Source organism: Phacochoerus africanus, chromosome 15 (genome assembly GCF_016906955.1).
Source record: "Phacochoerus africanus isolate WHEZ1 chromosome 15, ROS_Pafr_v1, whole genome shotgun sequence".
Taxonomy (NCBI): domain Eukaryota; kingdom Metazoa; phylum Chordata; class Mammalia; order Artiodactyla; family Suidae; genus Phacochoerus; species Phacochoerus africanus.
In genome coordinates, this window is record NC_062558.1 from 16,754,022 (window position 1) to 16,773,613 (window position 19,592).

General features: G+C 43.5%; 2 protein-coding genes across 8 annotated transcripts in view; one reads left to right on the forward strand and one right to left on the reverse strand.

Annotated features, from left to right (window-relative positions):
* Window positions 1-872: 872 nt before the first annotated feature.
* HMGB2 (high mobility group box 2) lies at window positions 873-3,166 on the forward strand. 3 transcript variants are annotated; one of them, XM_047760847.1, is made up of 5 exons: window positions 873-1,047; window positions 1,372-1,552; window positions 1,662-1,807; window positions 1,887-2,061; window positions 2,626-3,166. In XM_047760847.1, exons 2-5 carry the CDS (start codon window positions 1,403-1,405, stop codon window positions 2,785-2,787), a joined length of 633 nt encoding a protein of 210 aa, XP_047616803.1. In that variant the 5' UTR covers window positions 873-1,047; window positions 1,372-1,402; the 3' UTR covers window positions 2,788-3,166. The 3 variants fall into 3 exon arrangements, with proteins under 3 accessions (XP_047616803.1, XP_047616806.1, XP_047616805.1); XM_047760850.1 differs by having other exon boundaries at window positions 875-962; XM_047760849.1 differs by having other exon boundaries at window positions 890-1,024.
* Window positions 3,167-8,035: 4,869 nt separating this feature from the next.
* GALNT7 (polypeptide N-acetylgalactosaminyltransferase 7) overlaps window positions 8,036-19,592 on the reverse strand; it is a 119,010-nt gene continuing 107,453 nt past the window's right edge. For 3 of the 5 annotated variants that reach the window (XM_047761403.1, XM_047761404.1, XM_047761405.1), the window contains exons 9-12: window positions 18,666-18,884; window positions 15,108-15,206; window positions 13,886-14,014; window positions 8,036-10,428 (exon numbers count right to left, since the gene is read on the reverse strand). In XM_047761403.1, coding sequence (XP_047617359.1) covers window positions 10,291-10,428; window positions 13,886-14,014; window positions 15,108-15,206; window positions 18,666-18,884 — 585 coding nt within the window. In that variant the 3' untranslated portion in view covers window positions 8,036-10,290. Of the gene's footprint in view, window positions 10,429-13,259; window positions 13,372-13,885; window positions 14,015-15,107; window positions 15,207-18,665; window positions 18,885-19,592 lie in introns of all 5 variants that reach the window. The other 2 variants (XR_007132295.1, XR_007132294.1) reach the window with 2 other exon arrangements.

A 19,592-nucleotide genomic window follows, 5' to 3' on the forward strand; every position in this document is an offset into this window, starting at 1 on the left:
GGGGACAGCGAAACGGCCTAAGGCGGCGAGGAATGGAGGATGTCTCAGGGATCGGAGTCGGGGCAGCAACCGGGTGGGGATGGAAGGGTTAGCCCAGCCCGAGGGTCACCGCCCAGGATCCGGCCCGGATGGAGGGGTGGAGCCAGGGAGATGCTTCCCACCCCTCCCGGCCCCGCCCTGCTCACCCCCCGGCTAGACGCCGAGACAAAGTGGGGAATGAGGGGCCAAGTGTGGACTCCACGGGCGATTGGCCCCCTTGGGGGCGGGAACGGCTCCCCCACCCCTCCCAGGGCCTCGCCACCTATCTTCCTCCGGTCCTACCCCAGCCTCAGCGACCGCCGGCGGGGCTGGTCGTCCGCCGCAGCGCAGGCTCCTCGGCCTCCCCATGTTATTCTCTGGACGGGGCAGGGACCACCACTCCGGGAGCCGGGACTGCGGCCTCTCTGGGGCGGGGGACCGGCGGGACGCACCTCCCCGGCTACCTCAGCGTCAGCTAACCGAGCGGTGCCGGCTGGGTAGAGTAGACCCCGCGCTTTGAGACTCAGTATTTTTAAATCTGGCGGGGCTTCCCCGCGGGCCAACCACGCCCCCCGCCTCCTGCCACAGCCAGTCAGCGCCAGGCCCGCCATTTTTCAAACCCTTTTCCGGCCGCCAATCAGGATCGGGCAGCACATTCCTCCCCTGACCGGTTCTAACGGGTCTGGGAGTTAACGACCCGGGCGACCCACCGAACCTGCTAGGCTGCGGCCGTGGGGACGGGCCTGGCGACACGTCGGCCAATCGGAGGCCGCCGGGGCTAGGGGGCGGGGCCTCCTGGAGTTTGAATAATCCCCAGAGCCAATCGGAGCGTCGGGGGCGTGGCCTGCGGACCGGCTCGTCAAGTTGCCGTGGCGCGGAGCAGTCTGCAAAACAAGAGGCGGAGGATTGCGTTAGCTACAAACCAGTTCACGCCGGAGCCGCAGGTAGGCAGCGTCGCGGTCGCACCCGGCCGCTGCGCGGGAGCCTGAGGAGAAGCTACCACCAGGCAAGAGACCCCTCCGGGCCCCGGTGAGTGGCCGGCCATCCCCCTCCCCTCCCGGACGGTCCGGACGCCGCAGCTGTCGGGGCTCGCCCCGCGGGCGGGATCTGGGTGCGGTCCGGAGGGCCGCGCTGTGGAGGCGGGAAGCCCGGCCGCCCGTTCGGGCGTGTTTTGAACGCGGGGTCCGAGGCGGCAGGTGGGAATGGGACTCGCGGCGTGGAAGCCGGAGTTTTCCTGTCAGGGCGGAGGGGCCTCGCGGGGCGTCGCGGCCCGGGCCGAGGGGCGGGGGGCCTTTGGGCGGGAAGCTGCCCCGCCCGGCCTCCCGCCAGCGCCCGGCCGCGCTCTCCCGCCAGGTGGACGCGTTGTCGCCGGCGCCGCAGCACCATGGGGAAGGGCGACCCCAACAAGCCGCGGGGCAAGATGTCCTCGTACGCCTTCTTCGTGCAGACCTGCCGGGAGGAGCACAAGAAGAAACACCCCGATTCCTCGGTCAACTTCGCCGAGTTCTCCAAGAAGTGCTCCGAGCGATGGAAGGTGGGCGCGGGCCCCCACCCGGCTCCCGGGCTCCGTGCACGGGCAGGTGGCGGTGACTCGCTTCGGTGTTTATAGTCGTGTGTTTTTCCTGCCCTTTTCATGCCCACAGACCATGTCTGCCAAGGAAAAGTCCAAGTTTGAAGATATGGCAAAAAGTGACAAAGCTCGCTATGACCGGGAGATGAAAAATTACGTCCCTCCCAAGGGTGACAAGAAGGGCAAGAAAAAAGATCCCAATGCTCCCAAAAGGCCTCCGTGAGTTTATTTTAAAGCCGACAGAATTACTCCTTTGCTCTTTCATTCAGTGTATTAAACCTCTGTTCCTTCCTTTTAGATCTGCCTTCTTCCTGTTTTGCTCTGAACATCGCCCAAAGATCAAAAGTGAACACCCTGGCTTATCCATTGGGGATACTGCAAAGAAATTGGGTGAAATGTGGTCTGAGCAGTCAGCCAAAGATAAACAACCGTATGAACAGAAAGCAGCTAAGCTAAAGGAAAAATATGAAAAGGTGTGTTGTCTTAATTTTTTCCAGGCAAGTTTGAAATAAAGTAGATATTTTCTAAATGAGTATGTTAGAAATAGGTAGAAACTGGGCACACATAGTTTGGTTATCAGCTTTGTTTTGAAAACGTCTAATGAGAATTGTATGCTTAAGCAGCATAAACTAACTGAAACCTTTCTTTTTGGACTGGAACCAGTGTTTGTAGCACTGGTAGATTGCTGCATTCAAGACTCCACTTGTAGTATAGGTATGTAGTTAAGAGTGTGGAGGACCAAACAAAAGTATTGTTTTATGTGGATGTATCTAAAAAGAGAAGTTAGGGAAGGAGCTGGCTGTGTGAGGTAAACAGGTAAGGGTAGTGAAAGTACTGATATCAGTATAATACACCCCCATTATTTTACATCATTAGCTTTCTAAGGCCCAGAGGGAATGCTCTCAAAATCAAATTTTAGACAGTCATCAGGGTTATTGGTCAATGATCTTAGATTGTTTACAACTTAGTGGTTTTCACAGTTGAGTAATGATACCGGATGCTGATTTTATTGCATTTTTTTTTTGACAATATTTCAGGATATTGCTGCATACCGTGCCAAGGGTAAGGGTGAAGCAGGAAAGAAGGGCCCTGGCAGGCCAACAGGCTCTAAGAAGAAGAATGAACCAGAAGATGAGGAGGAAGAGGAAGAGGAGGAAGAAGATGAAGACGAGGAGGAAGAAGATGAAGATGAGGAATAAATGGCTATCCTGTAATGTTGTGTGTGGAGTGTGTGTGTGTGCTCAGGCAATTATTTTGCTAAGAATGTGAATTCAAGTGCAGCTCAATATTAGCTTCAGTATAAAAACTGTACAGATTTTTGTATAGCTAATAAGATTCTTTGTAGAGAAAATACTTTTTTTAAAAGTGCAGGTTGCAGCTTTTTGAGGGGCTACTACATACAGTTAGATTTTAAAGCTTCTGATGTTGAATGTTTCTAAATATTTAATGGTTTCTTTAATTTCTTGTGTATGGTAACAGCAAACTCGTAGAAATTAGTATCAATAGCAAATTTTGGGTTTTCTAGAATGTTGCATTTTGTTTTTTTAAAAAAATTTTGTAATAAAATTATGTATATTATTTCTATTGTCTTTGTCTTATATGCTTACTTTTTATTTTAAGAAGATGGTCTGGAACCATGTCAACTTTTTAAATCACTCTGCCTAATAGTTCTTAGACATGGTTGACTTAGGAAAATACTTGGTTAAAACATGCCCATTTTATTCATATTTACAGAGTGTTTTTTGAAAATCAGATCTGGAATTTAACAAACTTGAAAAATTTATGCAGTTTTATAAAATGAGTAAGTTTTGTTCTTGACATTTACATGTTAATTTATTAACTAATTTGTCTTTTGGGGGTTGTTAGCTCACATTTTATCTTAGAGAAACTTTCTTTTTAATACAAGGTAGAGGAGCTAATACAGTGAATCCATACCTAAAACAGACTTTTCAAAACAGTAGCAACAGGGTTACCTTTTCTGTTGATAAACTGGTGGAATACTAGAGTGAATTTTGAGTTAAATCTTAAAAATGAGTGTGGCCTTATTAAGCCTAGAGTTCTGGGTAAGCAACCCAGGAAAGCTTTTGAGATGGTTATTATCTTTCTTGATTGTAGTTCGATGAAATTCCATTAGGATTTCTAATTACAGAGGAAGACAGTTAAGAAATGCTCATTTAAGGAAGCTGTTGCTTACATTTGAATTTAGATAACTATGTTGAATAGTTAACAGGTTATTAGTGAAAGTTGGCCATCTGTTGGCTAAAAGTATACAGAAGAAAGCTGTTGATAGTTGTACAGTTAAACCTGACAATCTTGGTTACCTATCAAGTTTTAAAATAGCAGCCAAAATTCTCATTACCAGCCATGGGAACCTTGGCTGCTTATCTTATGTCATATTTGGGATAAATACCTTAGAAGAATTATTTCTTACACAGGAAATACTAGCCAAAGTTGTTAAATAAAAGGTAAGTATTAGCATAACTCCCAGAGCAAATGGACTAAAGTAAAATCTTCAAACCTCTTAATGATTGCCCTCCGCTAATCATATCTCAGTGGTTATTTTGGGGCTTTTGCTGATCATAAAATGAAATCTAGTTGTATATGTTTTAAAACTATTTACTGGTGTTACATGACTTGATGCTAAAAAGTTGCGGGTAAAGTGTTTGAGAGACATACTGGCCAGAGAGAGTAGGGTGTTCTATAAATATCTGTAAACATACATTGCCAGGATAAAGGGGATAGCCTTTATTTAGTTCAGTCCTTTTGTTGGATGGAAATGTGGGCCTAGGAGTTCTAAATCTCCCAAATTTTCAAGTGGAATTAGAATTCTAGATATTTAAAAAATGTGAAATCTGAGCTGTAAATACTGTCAGAGTACACGTTTGGCTCACAGAAAATATGTATGTAAGCTCCTATCCAGAGGTTACCACTTTGTCACTTCTATAAATTAGGTAAATATAGGATTCTCAGTATTTACTTGAATTAGGGTAACAGTTAATGTATGCTTCCCAGCTAAGCACTACTTTCATAGTTTTCTGGAAACCCTTCTCCCTTTGACTGGAAGCTCATCTAACTTATCCTGTTGTAAAGGTACCTATAAATATTTGTTTCTGAGATCTTAATGGAATGACATTGAGCTCCTGGGCCTTTTGTCAGGACTTTGTGCAGACCTCTCAGCCTCATCCTGGGAGTTTCCATATCTACAGAATAGTGGCTCAGGAGCTCATATAAGCGTCACATTAAAAAAGGAAAACTGTTAAGTACTAACAGGAAGCTGAAATAGCATCAATTTTCAAAACTGGAAATGACCTTTATACTGATGAGTCCAGTCTCCTTTCTTCAGGAGTACATGGCAGTCAACATGGACAGTGACCTAGAGCAGCAGGTAAGAAAGTAAAACACTAATTCATTCACATTTGTGTGTTACTCTCTGATCTGTATTTCCTCAATACAGATGAATAAGCAAAAAAACATACACAAGGAAAAAAAGTTATGAAAAATTAGAGTGGGCTGATGAGTTTACACTGGGAATCACATCAGTCTGAATAGGAATGTTTATCAGTTTGGTAATATCAGGCCTGCGAGTAACCTTTGTTTCCTTTTTTTTAAGCATTATATGAGGTGCTACATCTAAAACACTTATCCTGGTTGCAAGAAACTGAACAATGAATATTAGCTAAGAGTATGCATGCCAATATATATGTGTTAATATAGTTGGTGTGGTAAAGAGTACCAAATTCACTTCTGTGATTGACAGTCTCGGTGGAGAGGAAAGCTAGTTACGTGGAAAACACTAGAAATTCCTCCTACAGGGTCTTGGGGATATTGAGTACTGGAGTTGTTTTATGTCTGAGACTCTAATACTAAACATGGGAATTTAGACAAGTTACATAACTTCTTTTTTTAAGAAAATTGAAGTATAGATGATTTACAGTAATGCTGTCAGTATCAGGTATATAGCATAGTGATTCAGTTTTTTTCTGCAGATTACATTCCATTATAGGTTATTATACAGGGTATAATTCCCCATGCTTTACAGTAAATTCTTGTTTATTATTTTTTTGTGTAGTAGTTTATTAATCCCAGAGCCCTAATTTGTCTTTCTTATCCCCTTTTGTAACCATGTTAGCCTCTTATTTAAATATGTATTATTTACATACATATGCATGTATGTGACTTTATGTTTCAGTTGCTTTTGATTTTATAAAAAGTATTTGCTGGATGAAATCTTGTGGGAATTACATTTTCCAATCAACACCACCCTAGTGGCCTGTATGTAAGTAGTTCATTCATGTTCCCTGCCTTGTAACATTCCGTCTTGTGATTATACCACAGTTGATCCACTCTTCTGCTAATGGATATTGAGGGTGTTCCTGGGGCTTTTGCTATTATAAATGGCAATGCTATCAAAATTCCTGTACAGGTCTTCTGGTATTCAAGTGCACGCCCCTCCAGTGACCTGCCCTGTAAATTCCAGCTGTCTTGGCAGCCTCAGACTTCTACTCTGCCTCCTCAGCTCCACCATATCACCAGGGTTTGGGTTCCCCTCTCCTATACTGTGGTTGGGAAAGTTCTCCAGGCAGACTAGACATGAGCTGGGGTTTGTCCTGTGTGATCCTCTTCTTTCAAGTAATCAGTCTGCTTTGCTTGGTACCCAGTTCCTGAAAACAGCTGCTGCATATATTTTGTCCAGTTTCATACTTGTTTAGGCCAGCAGCTTAAGTCCAATAACAATTACTATGCTATGCTATGAACCGACGTGCAAGTCTATCCTATTTTCTACTTCCAAAAACAATTTTTATTTTGTTTTGGGTATTTAATTATTAAGATAGCTGGAGTTTATTTGCTCATATCAAAAGCCCAAGAGAAATTTCATTTAAAGATTCTTGTATCTTAAAGATATTTTTCAAGATGCACTTAGTTCTATCCAAGGGTTAAATTATAAATTAGACCACTTAAAACTTCATTCTACACATGAATGGTGTGAGGTAGAGATAACAATTTATTCACTTGTGGATAACTATTTTGCCCTCAATATAAGAAACTTAGGAGCTTAAAATTCTTCACTTGGAGGCAATAATATCTTGCATTTGAAACACGGGTACACACACGGAGGCTTTATATAGGGTCTGCAGTGTAGCTAGCTGTTCAAACCAGGTAACAGTAGCTAACACGTACATTACCCTGACTATATGCCAGGAACTATTCTAGGCACTTTATGTATGTTAACTCATTTAATCCTGATGAAAACCCTATGAAATTGGCAGTTTTATAAATTTTATAAATGGGAAAACTGACGCATAGAGAAGCATAAAAAAACCTGCTCAGGTCACACAAGTCATTTGTACCGGAACAGGGATTCAAATACGGACAAGTCCACTGCACTATACGATTCAGATGAACAGATGGTAACATCCTGTTATGAAAATTACTGAGCCCTCCATCCCACCTCTGCTCAGATGTGGTCCCTAGACCTGATTCACCTACAAAACTGAAATCCACCAACCACAGTTATGGGCATTTCAAAATCTTAAAAAGCGAGCTTGGCAAAGCAGTTACTGAAGTTAGTTTAGAAATAGCCCTTTCGTTCATCTCTAGTCCCAGGGACAGTGGTCCCCCCAAATCATGAATTTTATCGCAACAGGTTGATGCTAATGAGTAATATGCACTTTCATAGTGCCTAATAACTTTAAAAAGGGCTTTCACATGGATTAATATTCACACACCCAATTACTGGCTTGTTGGCTCTCTGGCTCAGGTCAGGTCCTTGTCATGTTCTCCACTGAATTATATGTGGATTTCTTTTCAATTACATTCTGTCCAGAAATAATGAAATATATTCCCAGATTCCTTAGAGAGACTATCTTAAGAGAGACTGACACAGTAGAATACACTGCCAAGAAAGAAATAAGTTGCTGGGATTGTTTTTGTAATACAAAACCAGTGATCTTTTAAAAAAAATTGCTACATGTAGGCAACCAGGGACAAAAATAAGCCTTTGTCTCCTACTTAGATAATCTCTGATTATTCTAAGCATGTTCTAAGCAAAATTTTAACCAACATTATATTAAAACAGTATTTTAACTCTTATGTTAGTGTATCTTGTAAACAATAAAGTCAAGTAATTCAAACATTCAGTGTTTAGATATAGAAATGATTACAAATACGTGAAGTTCGTGTTGTGGTTGAGCAGAAGTGAATCTGACTAGCATCCATGAGAATGCAGGTTCGATCCCTGGCCTCGCTCAGCAGGTTAAAGATCAGGCATTGCGTGAGCTGTGGTGTAGGTTGCAGACATGGCTTGGATCGATATGACTGTGGCATAGGCCAGCAGCTATAGCTCCGATTGACCCCTAACCTGGGAATCTCCATATGCCACGGGGAAAAAAAGAAAAAAAAAAAAAAAGAAAGAAATGATTACAAGTACTAAAAAAAAAACCCCACGGATTAAAATACAGTATTTTATTTTTTTCTCACCTAAAAAACAAGCAACCTGGAATTAAGATATACATAAACTTTTAAAATTTTCCCCTAATAAAAATTTGAATATTTATACAATTTCTACAGAAACATACAGTGTATCAAAATTTGCATAAATCAAATTTATAAAATGTGTAGAAATGCATAGTGATAGCATCAACTTACAAAGCAAGGATATGGGAGTTAATTCCAAAGCAGCCTACAGTAGAAAATAGTCATTATGGCAGCAGCTTCTGATGTTTTTCTTGTTTGGTAAGGTTTCTGATTTCAATATATAGGATCATTTTTATAGAGTATCTTAACGAATTGCACAAAATACCCACTTAAAATTTACATGCACAGTTTATGTGCCACCTTTCTTAGGCCTATGCATAGTTAACAAGGTTATAATCTATTCAACAAGGAAAATGGAACCTATTTGCAAACACAAGTAATTAAAGTACCAGTTCTCTTAGCTTCTTATAGTTGATTTATTTTGCAATTATATAAGCATATAAATGTATTTCTTTTTAAACATCCCTAGAGATGAATGAAAGTTAAAATGGTTGATCACAGATCAGTAGCAAAGTACAAATTGACAATTCAAAACTATAAATAAAACTGTTTAGGATGTTTCGCTTTCCAAATTTAAGAGATAATCTTGGAAGAAACAAATTACAGGCTTTTCTTTTAAACAAATGGAGGTGTTTTTTTCCCCCCTTCCTTTTTTAAGCTCTAATTGAAAATATTTCCCTCTGGCAGTAGTTTGTGAATTCCTTCCATTGTAATGATTATGGTTACAAGATCAAAAATGCTTTATTTACTTGCCATTCCTACCTCATCACTTTTGTTTTTATCTTTTTGCATTCAACATAACATTTCAACCTTGTGGGTAATAAAAGACTATTACAGAACTTAAAATCTAATTGACCACTTGTAGTATTTGGTTTTCCTATAGCAGGTATTATTTTAATAAATGTGAAATTTAAACAAGTCTTCTTTTCACTGGAAAAATACTAATAGAAATATACTTCCCTAAAAAAAAAAAAGAATGAGTAGGGAAATTAACACATCATCTAACAGAAAGGAGTTCATATCTGTGAATGGACTGTATTTTTAAATAGCCTCTTTTAAATTTAAAAAATGTGCAGGGAATTTCATTTGGATGAAGATATAAATGAAAGGTCCGTTCACTCTTGGCTTCATAAATTGCACAGCTTGGGTTACAACACACAGTAGTCTTGTAAGGCTTAATCCAACAGGGTTTAAGAATTCTCACCTCGGTCAGAACAAACCTTTGATGTGTTTACAGTGGTGTTTTGTTGCCCCCATTTCAAGGTTTCAAACTGAGAATTATTTATAGTTTTCCGTAGCGACAAGTACTGGGTAAAAGCCAATCCCAGATGCCAGGGGACAATTTTCCTCTAGTTGGGAGACCCCTCTGCTGCCTTAGGGCGCTAGGAATGCCGACAAGAAAGGGAGCTAATGTCGTACAATCTTCACACCTAAGGGACCGCCCTGGATGTTCCATCTAGTCATCTCCTTTCCAAGCCACACACACCGTCCCATTTCAGAGCAGGTGGTAGTGCATAAACTCAGTTGAGTAGTAAAAGCATTCCTCCGACAGGTGACAATTCCATCATTACCTTCCTACAAATCGCATCAAAAGCTCTTGAAGCATATACCAAGAAATGAAAGAGGCACTAAATGTGTTGAATTCACCTTTCAAAAAAGCAGCATGACCGTGAAGGAAGGCCACCTCGGCTAATAACCTGTGGCAGTGCTTCAAAAAGATGTAAAATTAAATAAAGACACAACAGGTTGATAACCTCCAAGTTATATATGAGAGTCTGGTTTCTCCAACCTTTTTTCAAGTGTGTTAAAAACAAACAAAAAAGAAAATCAAACTGCCTTTCAGACCCTGAGTGTAATCCCAAAGAAGACAACAATGCCTTTAACTCTAAGTCAGAGCTAAAAGCAGATTACCAACATCATCTTCAAACGAAACAAAACAAAAAGATGTAAACATCTACAAAGTTTAAGGTAAAAGCAGTTTTGTAAACAGGAATTGCAGATGATAATGTTATTGTAAAATCACATTTTATCAATGTCCTCGGGCTCCTGGGAGGATCTGGATTTGGAGCTGTACAGGGAACAACAGTTGCAGCAGTTTTCAGGCGATTTTCAGTCCTGTGTAAAATGTACATTGTCAGTAGGTAGGTTATTGGTTTCTTTCATTCTTTCTAAACACTATGGATGTTATTTATTTCCCACTTTTGAGTCATTTTGCTGGAGTCACAATTGGAGATGAACACTTGATGGAGAACCTCTGAGCGATCCAGGCACATTCCAGAAGGAATGTGAGTCAGTCTGTGCAGGTTCTGGAAAACAGAGGAAAATGTAGCATTACACATGCATGTTGTGACATCACTGATATTGGGTGGAGTCACTGCCTGGCTTTTGACAGAAGACAATTCAAGCAAACTGGAGAGGCATTAACCAGCCACATCCCACACTCTGGTTTCTCTTGACTCAGTCTTCTACGTCCTTTTACTGTTAAGTCACGATGTACTGCTGATGCCAGTTCAGTGCATACAAACCCGAACTCCTTGTCTCCCCGCCCAACCTAGGCTCCTCTAGCTCCCATCCTGGTAAAGATGACACTGGTGCCCCCCGTCCTCAGACAGTGCAGCTCAGGCTACGTCTCCCTGCCTTCTTTCTCCAAGCTGCTCACTGAGGACAGGGCTTTGCTTGTCCTCGTTCTCTCCCCACCCCCACTGCCCCTGCCTTAGTGCAGCCCTTGTTATCTGCTGGAGGTTCGCCCAGTACAGCTCAGGGCTTCTCTGAGCGGGGTCTACAGACTAGCTAACGCTGGGTCTGTAAGGCTAGAACTATTTCATGATAATACAGAGACCACACCTGCCTTTTTCATCAAATGGACATTTACACCGATGGTGCAAACGCCATAATGGGTGAAAAGGCTGGTGCCATAGCATCAAACAGGCAGTCACGTTCTCCACAGCTGCACACTTAAAATTCAAAAAAAAAAAAAAAAAAAGCCAGTTTCACTTGACAATCCTTGTTCATGAAGCAGTAAAATGTATTAGTTGTATTAAATCTTGACCCATGAGTATTCCTTAAAAAAAATCCTATGAAATGAATGGGAAGAACGCATAATGCACTTGTGCATGGACAGCACATGGGCAGTTGTTGGCCCTGAGGTTTGAAGGAGCTGCTTTCCTCATGGGCTGTCATTTTGGCTTGAAAGGACAATTCCTATCAGATTATGGTTAAGCAAACTTGGGACTGGATAGACATTTTCCAGAAAATGAAGTGAGCCTGTTATTTCAAGGAAAAAAACAACACAAAGCTGACAGTATTGGTTGCCATTTTAATTGTTGCCACTGAAACCTGAGTTTTCAGGCAAAATTTCAAGTTTTGGAAAACTTGTATCCATCACCACAAACTTGACAGCTTCACAATATTTAAAGACTTTTCTGATGGAAATCAGTGGTTATGTTTGCGGTTTTTTTTTTTTTTTTGGCATTTTATGATGAAATGTGCCATCATTTGGAAGAGCTACATGACTTACTGAGCCAATATTTTCCCAATGTGCAGTGAACGTGTTATGTTAGAAAAGATCCACTCAAAGTGTAAGACACACCAGTGGTTTAATGCAACACAGGACAAAATGTTCACTGATGGGATTCCAGATTCTATGCTGCAAATAACTTTAAGAAACACCACTTACACGCTTGTGTAGCACTGAAGAATAACAATCACAATTATCTGAAAAGGCTGTCAAATCACCCCTCGTTTTCCAACTGCCTGTCTCTGTGGGGCTGGATTTCCTCAAGTACTCAAACTAAATGCAGAAGCAGAATAACAATCCAGATGTCTTCCCTTCAACCAGACATGAAAGGCCTTTGTGATGCTATGAAACAAGGTTGCTCTTCTCACTTTTTTGGAAAAATAGTTATTTTTCACTAAAAGTGTTATTCATGTTAACATGTAATTGGGTTATGATCTTTTACTATCACAAGTATTCATACATAAACACCCACCACATTTCTCAGGTTTAATTCCCACTTCAGGAAATACTGTAACCTCCTTAACAAATCTGTCTGGGAAGCATGTCAGTGGTGTGTAAGGATGTAAAGGGGTCCAGAGACTGGGTGCCTGCTCACCAGTCCAAACTTCACAATGTTTCCAGAATTACTCTCCTGAAAGAATCCACTGTTTCCTATCACTGTGATCCTCAACTAATGTCACTTGATCCCCAAGTACCACAAAACAATGTGCTATGCACTTTCCTGTGAAGAACAACTCAGGGAACCAGACAAACACAGTTCCTGGAACTCTCTACACTTTGATGCCACGTCTTTTCTCATTTAGCCTTTTTATGCCTTAAGATCTGGAGCAGTGATGCTTTCTACATGAGACTCATCAGAAATAGCTCCTCCCATTAATCTCTCTTTGGCTGTCTTTTTGCATTTTGCTTATTTTTATTTCTGCCATTTCTCCTTCTCTGCCATTAGAGAAGGATGTGCCTGAGCTATTTTTTGAAGGCACCCAGTGAATATTTAGTAACATCTGATGCACAAATGGATATTCAGTGCTATGCCCTTTAAAATATCTAAGATGTGTACATTCCATTTTCGTCCATCTCTTCTTGTGCCATTCTGCAGCTGCCAACCTTCTTTCACTAGTTTACTAATGTTGTCCTCACTCACCCCTACTCTTTATTGCTTTTATTTATCTTTCTTTGTGGAAATAAATGCTTTGTTCTCTGAGGTTTATGTTCATCTTCTCCTTCCTAACCTGTCAGCTATCAGAAATATGTCAGCAACTGACATGCACTTAGGACTTCAAAGTAACTATCTATGCACGATGGGACCACTCACTTGGCCAAGTCATAATAGCACTACTATCACTACTACATGGCAAACAAGTGTCTGCCGACAGGAAAGGCATGATAATGATGTGAGATGTGGAGAGAAGGTTGAGGGCTGCCAGGCTCTTTCAGTCTGGGGCATCTTCCCCAATTTTTTGTTTTACAATAAACTGATTTATTTTAGCCAGGTCTAGACTTTGAAAATTACATATAAAACCATTAGTATGTTGGAATCCTCAACATGGCACAGAACTTTGAATATTCACAGCTGAAAAAGAAAAACGGTTCCACAGAATCAAGCAAATAATTAAATGTGACCTTTAAAACATGCAACAGGTGACATGTATCCTGTTGTTTTAGCAAACAGCCATGATGAGAAGCTGTGGAGGCCGAGTCCAGCATGTTATTTGTTCATCTCTATCTCCACCTGCTGGACAACAGGCAGCAAAATTTTTAAAATCAGTAAAATAAAATGCAAAAATAAATGCAATATTTTCTATGTAACATATATATGTACCTATGAGTACACCTACACACACATATGTATATATAATATACATATATTATTATATGATATATACTTTCATATACACACACACACAATTTTAATGACTCATTTAGGTTTAAAAGATCAGATTTTATATTAGAAGAGTGGTGATGACTGCCTCAGAGAACACTTGTTTCCCTGTGTTACTGAAATTAGCAGTAGGTCTGCATGGACAATGTCTGGCTTCCTTCCATGATAATACTACACCAAAGAATAAAACTGATGCTTCGTCATGGAACGATGGGTCATTAGTCCTCAAATGACTAAGTGAGAGGAGAAAATGCAAGTCAGTGTGTGTGGAATTGTATTGCAGGTTTTAAGGTTTATATGTCTAAATTCCACATGGTAGATGTTATTAAAACGAAACCATCTATTTCAGAGTTGAAATGCAAAATACCTTGAGGTACTGCCATTCCTTAAACTCGTTCAGGTTACAGTGTGTAATCATAACTTTTGATCCATCAGCCCCCTTTGTCAAACACTGGTCATACTGCATGAGTTGGTTAGCTTCATTGATTCGGAAAAGCTATTTAAAAAGAAAGAAAGAAAAAAAATAACAGGCACTTTCTTTGCTGATATACACTAAAAACAAAAAAAGAAACAACTCGTATAATTAAAGCCAATGACTATCCTATTTTTTTTTAGCATATGTTTTTTTTTTTTTTGGTCTTTTTCCTTTTTCAGGGCCGCTCCCGCGGCATATGGAGGTTCCCAGGCCAGGGGTCTAATTGGAGCTGTAGCCACCAGCCTACACCAGAGCCACAGCAATGCAGGATCTGAGCCGAGTCTGCGACCTACACCACAGCTCTCAGCAATACTGGATCCTTAACCCACTGAGCAAGGCCAGGGATCAAACCCAAAACTTCATGGTTCCTAGTCGGATTTGTTAACCACTGCACCATGACGGGAACTCCTCATTATCATGTTTCTATATGTTCAAAACTATAAATCCAAAGAAAGGAACTTCTCAGATCCTTCCTTTTTTTGGTCGAGCATGCAGAAGTTCCTGGGCCAGGGATCAAACCTGCAGCACAGCAGTAACCCAAGTCCCTGTAGTGACCATGCCAGATCCTTACATCACTGCACTACAGAAGAACTCCAAGACCCCTTCTAACTCTTGAAGGATTATGCTCTTGAGCCTCTAGAGAATGAGTCATTAATATATTTACTATGTACCAACAATGTAAGACAATGAAATGATAATGTTTCACAATCTAAATTAGAGACAGTAAAAATACTCACATAGGAAATATGAAAATATACTAGTGACATGTATATTACTGGCAATAGCATCTGAGGGTATCAGGGGAAATGTGGAATACTGAACAATATTTGCAAATAAAATTGTTAGGAAGCTAGGCTTACAGAGGTATATACTCATGCCAGAATATATTCCAATCTCTTACATAAGACATAAATTCTAGATTTCTGGTTGTTTATGTGAAAACCAATATTGCTTAAGTAATATATTTAAGTAAATGTTTTAGCACTGCCAGTTTTTCACAGAACATTTTACTGAACCAACACAATTATCAAACCAAAAGTCAGACTAAACCCTCTGCTCAGCAGCTCAGCGGCTCCCAGTGCAGATGGATTTTCTGGTGACGCGCGGCTGTTACCTGATTGCCACCCATCCTGTGGCAGGGTCCCAGTTCAACAAAGCCTCCATTAGTCTTCCCCATGCTGTCAATGCAATACACAGTTTCAAAGCCTCTGATCTGAAAAGATGAAAAAGAACCACAAGGCAGGCAACAGTTTAGATTCTAATAACCTCTAGCATTGGTGTCGGTGAGCCTGGTGCTAAGTTTGGCGGGCACATGGACGGCTGGGTACGTGCACTGCCAGGTCACTGCTGCACTGCCAGTCCTGGAGGAGCTCAGAGCAGTCACCCCTGAAATCACTTATGGCCTGGAATGGCCCCATTCCAACTAAGGGTCCTGGGCTGTAGATTTCGATAAAATACCACAGAAGGAAAAATAAGATACCATTAGTACCATTTCAGATTCATGATCATTCATGTGAATGAGAAGCAAACTGAGCAGAGGGACTTGACTGCAGTGGTCAGACACTGAACTGAACTTGGCGGCAACACTCCCACTCCTGGCAGTGGCCTGCAAGGCCTAGGGTGGGGGTGAGGTGGGGGGGCAGAGGCTGCGGGAGGCTTCTCTGACTGGATATCTTAGGTGTGCAGCAAACATGGGTTTCCATCTTTGGAAGGCACATTGATTACAAAAATAACCTTTCTCCTCTTTGGAAATATTATAGATTTATACCTCAGTTATCAGTTACTACGGTACTTGGATAAAATATTTTATTCATCCCTTCGGTCAGCAAGCACTGACTGCGCACCCAGGCAAGAAGAGCTTTAGAAGAGCAGCAAGCCTGCAGCGAGGCAGGGGCTGAGTGTCCATCAGGATGTGGAGGCTCCAGAGGCTGTCCCAGCATAGGAGCAGCAGGGGCAGAGCAGTAGGGTAACGTGAAGATGTATTTGGGAGAGGCTGCAGAGGGAGGACGAAAAACTTCAGCTGTCCACTCACTCACACTCTGCTTCACTCACAGCCTGTTCCGTGAGTGCTGTGTCAGGCTGCGGAAGGCCCTGCTATTCCACCAAACAAAAAGAATACACGTCCTGCCCTGGGGAGCTTCCGCTCTGGGGAGGGAAAAACAGATGTAAGAAAGGCCCTAAAAGACGTGTTAGTGCCATGTGAGAACCATGGAAAAAGGAAAGGGGAGCCAGCAGCAGCGGGTAGTGTCACGGGCACGAGGTACACAGAAGGCCTGGTGGCCTTCGGAAGTGGAACCAGGAGGCTGGCCGGCGGGGGAGGCCGGGCCACCAGAAAGGGGCTTCCCTGCAGGCTCTGAGCGAGGGGGATGCAGCCTGAGCGCAGGGTAGAGAACAGGCCCAGGGAGGCAGGAAGCTGCGGAGGCATAGAGCAGAGTGAGGAAGGGCCAGTTCTAGAGTTGATGTGAAGTGAGAGGACACAGGTGGCTGGGGAGGGGAGACACTCTGGAATGCCTACTGAAGTTCAAGTGCAGACGTCTGTGGGCAGCTGGACATACCATCCCGGTTTTGGGACAAGCCTGCAGTGGCGTCTGAGAGCCAGCAGCACATGGAGGTTCTGAAACCACCTGTGGGGCAGGCTCACCAGGGAGTCGTCCCTCCTACCTAGAAGGCCCCGCTACCTAGTCATTGTCCACAGAGAAAAACTTGTTGGATTCCGGGGCCTGGGGTGCAGCTGGGAAATAAGCACAACCTCTGTGGGAGAAGATGGAGGTGGAACACAGAGAGAGAGTGTGTGTCTTCCCCACGCCTCAGTGCTGGGCTGCGGGCACAATCCCGGCCTCTTCTCTTTCTTCCTATTCAGTTCCACGAAACAATCTACCTGCTGCTGGGGCCACATACCTGTCTTTAGATGTACACGTGGCCTCTTTTCTGGGACCAAGATCTTCCGCACAGCCCTGGCTAGGGAGCCCCAGGGCCCTTCACAGGAGAACCTGTCCTCCCCTCGTTCCCCCTCTGCCAACTTCCCCATGTGGCCACCACCTAACCCACTACATGAATGAAAAACAAACCAGACGTCCTGGCCCACAGCCTCCACTCACCAACCGCCAGCAACTCGCCTCCAGATGCACAGTGTGTGCTGTCTGGCCGTACGTCCCCCAACCGCCACTGCTACTGCTCACCGTCACTTCTTACAGGAACCACCCCCCTTCATAACTGGCATCCTTGTTTCCTCTCTGAATCCCCAGTGCAGGGTGATTAAAACCAAGACATAAATCAAGTCATGTCACTTTTCAGCTTAAAGGCCTCCCGCCCCTCAGGAGGAATGCCGCCTCTGCCGCCCCATCTCCTCCTTTCTGCTCATCAAACACACACAGCCCTCCCGGCTCAGGGCCTTCTGAGCCATCTCCTTACTTGGAGTAGCCCTTCCTGACCCTACTATTTGCTGGCTCCTTGTCATCCAGATCTCAGACCCAACGTCACCTCCTCCGAGAAGCCCCCCTCACCTGGTCCCTAAGTCCTCTTGAACACTGCCTGTTTCCTTCATAGCTTTTCCTGCCATTACATTTTTTTTCTGTTTCCCTCTCTCCCCACACCACTAGCATGCAAGTTCCCTAAGGAAAAGGTCCTTGCTTGTCGTGTTTTCTGTCCAGAAGAGTGCCTGGCCCCTAGCAGGCTCCCAAACACTATTTGATGAAAACATAATTAAGCAAAAGTTCACAGATTTGAAAGTTCAGGGCGTTTTCTCTCTCTCTCTCTCTCTCTCTCTCTCTCTCTCTCCTTTTTTGGCCGCCCTGAGGCATAGGGAATTTCTGGGCCATTGATCAGATCCGAGCTGTGGTTGTGACATATGCTGCAGCTGCAGCAACGCAGGATCCTTTAACCCACTGTGAGCAGTCAGGGATCAGACCTGTGTCCCAGCGCTGCAGAAATGCTGGTGATCAAACTGTGCCACAGCGGGAACTCCTAGGGCAATGTTCAATGCACCATGCAAGGCAGTTCCCAGGCTAGGGGTCGAATATGGGAGCTGTAGCTGCTGGCCTACACCACAGCCACAGCAGTGAGGGATCTGAGTGGCATCTTATGACCTATACCACCGCTCATGGCAACACCGGATCCTCAGCCTACTGAGCGTGGCCAGGGACCAAACCCGAGTCCTCATGCATACTAGTCAGGTTCCTTAACCACTGAGCCATGACAGGAACTCCCAGCACCTTTGGTTTGAAATGTTTTCAGTTATGGTCACCGTCACTGAGTGTCTACTGCACGTGAGACTCCGTGTAGGTTCACTGGGACACAGTGGCGAGCAGGGCCTGGGGACACTTGCAGACAGCAACTCTGAGTTATGAGGCAAGATGGCAGGACTGCCTTGGGATTGAGTGGGGAAGCAGGGGAAGGCTTCAATGTGGGAATGTCCGGGGGAGAGTGGCAGGGTGGGCAGGAGTTGGCCAAGGGGCAGGGCTAGCAGTTCCAGGCGGAATTGAGAGGAGGGACCTGGGTTGGAGGTGATGTGGGATAACCGTCTGGTGGAAAGGCGGGGAGGTTAACAGTCAGCTTTTCCCCCAGCTTCCCCTGAAAATTCTTCTCTCTTTCCACATCTGCACCTTCCTCTGCTCTTCCCGAAGCTCAGCCTCCAAACACCCCCCCTGAGACCTGAACACCGGCTGATACTCACTTCTCCCCAGTCGACATTTTTGGGCGGCAGAGGGTAGTGTGAGGTGATATCATAAGCTATTTCTTCCATGAACCATTTGAAACTTTTGCAGTTATGATCTTCTCGAAATTTCTTCAGCTCAGAAATATCTCCATATGGTAATGCCTTTGATTCAGGGCGACTGGCATAGAAATAGTCTTTATACTCATCCCACCAGACCTCTACAACTCTCACATAGTTCTGGAAAAAAAAATTGCATCATTTATTTATTTTAATTTTGTTTTTTTGTCTTTTTGCCTTTTCTAGGGCTGATTCCCAAGGCATATGGAGGTTCCTGGACTAGGGGTCTAATTGGAGCTGTAGACGCCGGCCTACACCACAGCCATAGCAACGGGGGATCCAAGCTGCGTCTGTGACCTACACCACAGCTCACGGCAACGGCGGATCCTTAACCCACTGAGCAAGGCCAGGGATCGAACCTGCAACCTCATGGTTCCTAGTCGGATTCGTTAACCACTGTGCCACAACAGGAACTCCGAAAATTTGCATCATTTAAAAAAAATCAAAATATCCATACTGTCATAAACAGCCTCTCTCAGACATGTGAAATATGACCAACATAGGGCAAACTCATTTCAGTAGGCCCAAATATTTAATTAAATAGCAAACACAAGCGAGCTTGTGATTCTTGACACGTCAGTATCACGCATGTTCAACCAAGAGTGTTGGCACAGAATCTGGCATCACTGCGCTGAAGGCCACACACTCTATGATAATATACTTTCTCCTGCTGCTGGAGCTGAGCTTGGAGAGGGTTCCTGAGGGAGCCTGGCTGGCAGTGGGCCTCCTTCCCCCAGAACAATCTCCTCTGAGCACTGTGCTGCTGGAATTTCATGTCAGAAACCACCAGGAGACACAACAGCCCTGTTTGATAAACCCATTCCTGCA

Excerpts from the sequence above, each read along its gene's own strand:
- HMGB2 (XM_047760847.1), top strand. The coding sequence starts at position 1,403 with ATGGGGAAGGGCGACCCCAACAAGCCGCGGGGCAAGATGTCCTCGTAC. Across the intron at positions 1,553-1,661 it reads AGTGCTCCGAGCGATGGAAG|ACCATGTCTGCCAAGGAAAA; the intron begins GTGGGCGCGGGC and ends TCATGCCCACAG. Across the intron at positions 2,062-2,625 it reads TAAAGGAAAAATATGAAAAG|GATATTGCTGCATACCGTGC; the intron begins GTGTGTTGTCTT and ends ACAATATTTCAG.